Source organism: Vombatus ursinus, unplaced genomic scaffold, assembly GCF_900497805.2.
Source record: "Vombatus ursinus unplaced genomic scaffold, bare-nosed wombat genome assembly UNPS02014953.1, whole genome shotgun sequence".
Lineage (NCBI taxonomy): Eukaryota > Metazoa > Chordata > Mammalia > Diprotodontia > Vombatidae > Vombatus > Vombatus ursinus.
Window position 1 is genome coordinate 57,654 of NW_020954731.1, and position 3,278 is coordinate 60,931.

General features: G+C 42.2%; 1 protein-coding gene across 1 annotated transcript; it reads right to left on the reverse strand.

Annotated features, from left to right (window-relative positions):
* Positions 1–810: 810 nt before the first annotated feature.
* Positions 811–1,074, reverse strand: LOC114030298 (acyl-CoA-binding protein-like). The gene has a single exon (XM_027845104.1). It carries the CDS (start codon positions 1,072–1,074, stop codon positions 811–813), a length of 264 nt encoding a protein of 87 aa, XP_027700905.1.
* Positions 1,075–3,278: the final 2,204 nt, after the last annotated feature.

Sequence of the window (3,278 nt, forward strand, 5' to 3'; positions counted from 1 at the left end):
TCCAATTCTAATTTTTAAAGAATTATTTTCTTCAGTTAGCTTTTGTACCTCTTTTTCATTTGGCCAATTCTAATTTTTTTATTTTTATTTTTGCTAGGCAATGGGGTTAAATGACTTGCCCAGGGTCACACAGCTAGTAAATGTCAAGTGTCTGTGGCTGAATTTGAACTCAGGTCCTCCCAACTTCAGGGCCAGTGCTCTATCCATTGCACCACCTAGCTGCCCCTTCAATTCTACTTTTTAAAGAGCTGTTTTCTTCAGTTAATTTTTTTTCCTTCCTTTCCCAAGCTTTTGACTCTCTCTTGCATACTTCTCATTTCTTTTCTCAATTTTTCTTCTATCTCTCTTACTTGACTTTTAAAATCCTTTTTGAGTTCTTCTAAGAAGACTTTTTGGGTTTGAGACAAATTCATATTCCCCTTTGAGATTCTGCATGTAGGTACTTTTACACTGTTGTCCTCTTTTGAGTTTGTGTTTTGATCTGCTCTGTCACAATAGTAAGCTTTCTATGGTCAAATCTCTTTTTTGCTTTTTGCTCATTTTTTTTTTGCCTATTTTGTGGATTTTTTAAAAAGTAACAAATGCACTTTATTGATTTACAGATTAAAGAAAGCTACGTCCCCAAGATTAATAACTGCTTTGCTCTCCAGTTAAACAACTATGCAACATGATGGGCCTAGAGTAGCCATGTCAACTTTTACTGCTGCACATTATATACATGGGTTTGACTTTGATCACAGGATTAGGAAATCAAAGCATTACTTTAATTTAGCTTCTGTGTGCATCATTGATGTCCGAATTCAGTTTCTTTTATATTCCATATTTTCCTTTTAGTTCTTCCCCTTTTGCAAAATAAGCTTTCATGGAATCTTCTCTGGATTTCCCTTTCAAAGAGTTCCAGGCATCCCACTTAGCCTTGCCTTTGAAGTACACCATACCTGGATGATTTATGACTGTATTTATGACTGTGGCTTGTTTGTAATGGCTATAGATAAAGAACATTTCCTGGTCATCTGGTTTGGACTTCAGGTTTTTGACTTCTTCTGTAACTTGGTCAAATTCAGCCTGAGACATGCTGCCAAATGAGTAGGGTGGGAAGGATCAAACAAGAGCTTCCACCTAAGGCCTGCACAGTAAAACCTCGCAGGCTGGGCTGAACTATTTTGCGGATTTTAAAGTTGAGTTCTGCTCCTGGGGCACAGGGGCCATTGCGCTAAGCTTTTTGTGCTTGGGGCCAGGTGCCTAGTGACTGGCTTTGTGTACTGGGGCCTCAGGTGTGGGCGGTTTGCTCGTTACACTAGGGTGGTCCAGCTTAGGCATGCCTGTTGTTGCCTGGTTTCCAAGGCTGGCAACTTGCCTTCTTTGCTGGGGATGGAGGCTTACAGCTGGCCTGCTGTGCCACTGGCCCACAAAGCCAGAAAAGAGGGCCTCGGTTGCTGATCTCTGCTGTGGCTAAGAGTCTCTCACTGACTTACCCAGACACTGTTTGCACTGGGCTGTGCTCCCTTTTGCCCAAGTGAGACAAACCTTTCCTGAAGTCCTTCTAAGTTATCTTAAGCTGGAGAATTGTTTCACTCCATCTTTTTGTGGGTGCTATCATTTCAGAATCTTTTTAGAGGCTTGATTTAACTCTGTTTCTGAGGGAAAGTGGGAAGAGCTCAGGCATCTTCCTGGCTTCTCTCTGCTAACTTGGATCACCCCTCCTCCCCCCTCAAGTTCAGTTTTGAAAGACAGAACACAGAGAGAGGAGGGAAGGGAGGAAGAGCCTGGTGTAAGAGAGGATAAATTCTGAGAAATGCCAAAAGTAAGGGCAGAACTTGGCACAAAATGGAAGTGAAATAAGGTAAATCAGAGTGTAATGATAAAAAGGAGATTAGAGTTAGGGAGGGGAGCAGTCAGTAAACTCTAAAAACATTTCTGAAGAAAAGTTAAGAGATCAAGTTGTCTGGGCAGAGCCAAGATGTCAGGGGGAAAGCAGTGACTTGCTTGAGATCTCCCCCCAAACCCCTCCAAATACCTATAAAAAATGACTCTAAACAAATTTTAAAGCAGCAGAACCAAGCACTGGTTGGTGAAACCAGTGACAAAAAGAGCGAAACAAATTTCCAGCCAAAGACAGCCTGGATGGTTGATCTAAAAGGAATATTGCGCCGGGCTGGGAGAGGAGCGCAGTGCAGCATAGGTTCGCAGGCCGCAGCAACCCTGGAGCAGGCCTCAGAGGACTGAATCACGGGCAGCTGTGGCAGTTTCCAGACTTCTCAACCCAGGAATGCCAAACACAACTTAGAAGGTCAGTGGGAAAAGTCTGGGACTGCGGTGAGAGAGAAGCTAGGTCTCAGCCGCAGCTGTTTCCTGAGCTTCCGGCCCACAGACTGAGGGGGAATTGAGTGGCTGATCAGAGGGGGATTGCAGGGATCTCTTTGCCAGTGCTGAAGCAGGAATCTCTTGCTTTACCAGTGCTTGGATCTGGGTCACAGTTCTGAGGGGTGGTCCTGGAGCAAGGAGGAACACTGGTGTGGTGAAGCTTGTTGTGGAGGTGGAGAGAAAACATGTTGCCCCTTATCATAACACCTTGGAAGAAAGGAAAATTTTCAGGTCCCTAGAAGTATCTCTGAAAACAGCTGTACAAACCCCCGAAGCTTGGGACAGTACATTTTCCACATTGGAAGTAGACTTTTACCTTAACAAAGAGTTTAAAACTCAAGTAATTGGCTGGGATCATGAGTAAGCAGCACAGAAAGAGTCAGACTATATTATCCTACTTTGGTGACAAAGAAGATCAAAACATACAACCTGAAGAAGACAATGAAGCCAAAACTCCTACATCCAAAGCCTCCAAGAAAAATATGAATCAGTCCCAGGCCTGGGAAGAGCTCAAAAGAGATTTTGAGAAGCAAGTAAGAGAAGTAGAGGAAAAACTGAGAGTGATGCAAGAAAATCATGAAAAACAAGTCAACAGCTTGCTAAAGGAGACCCAAAAAAATACTGAAGAAAATAACACTTTAAAAAATATCCTAACCCAAATGGCAAAAGAGGTCCAAAAAGCCAATGAGGAGAAGAATGACCTGAAAAGCAAAATTGCTCAAATGGAAAAAGAAGTCCAAAAGCTTACTGAAGAAAATTCTTCCTTAAAAATTAGAATACAGCAATTGGAAGCTAGTGACTTTATGAGAAATCAAGACAGTGTAAAACAAATCCAAAAGAATGAAAAATTAGAAAGCAATGTGAAATATCTCATTAGAAAAACAACTGACCTGGAAATAGATCCAGGACAGAGA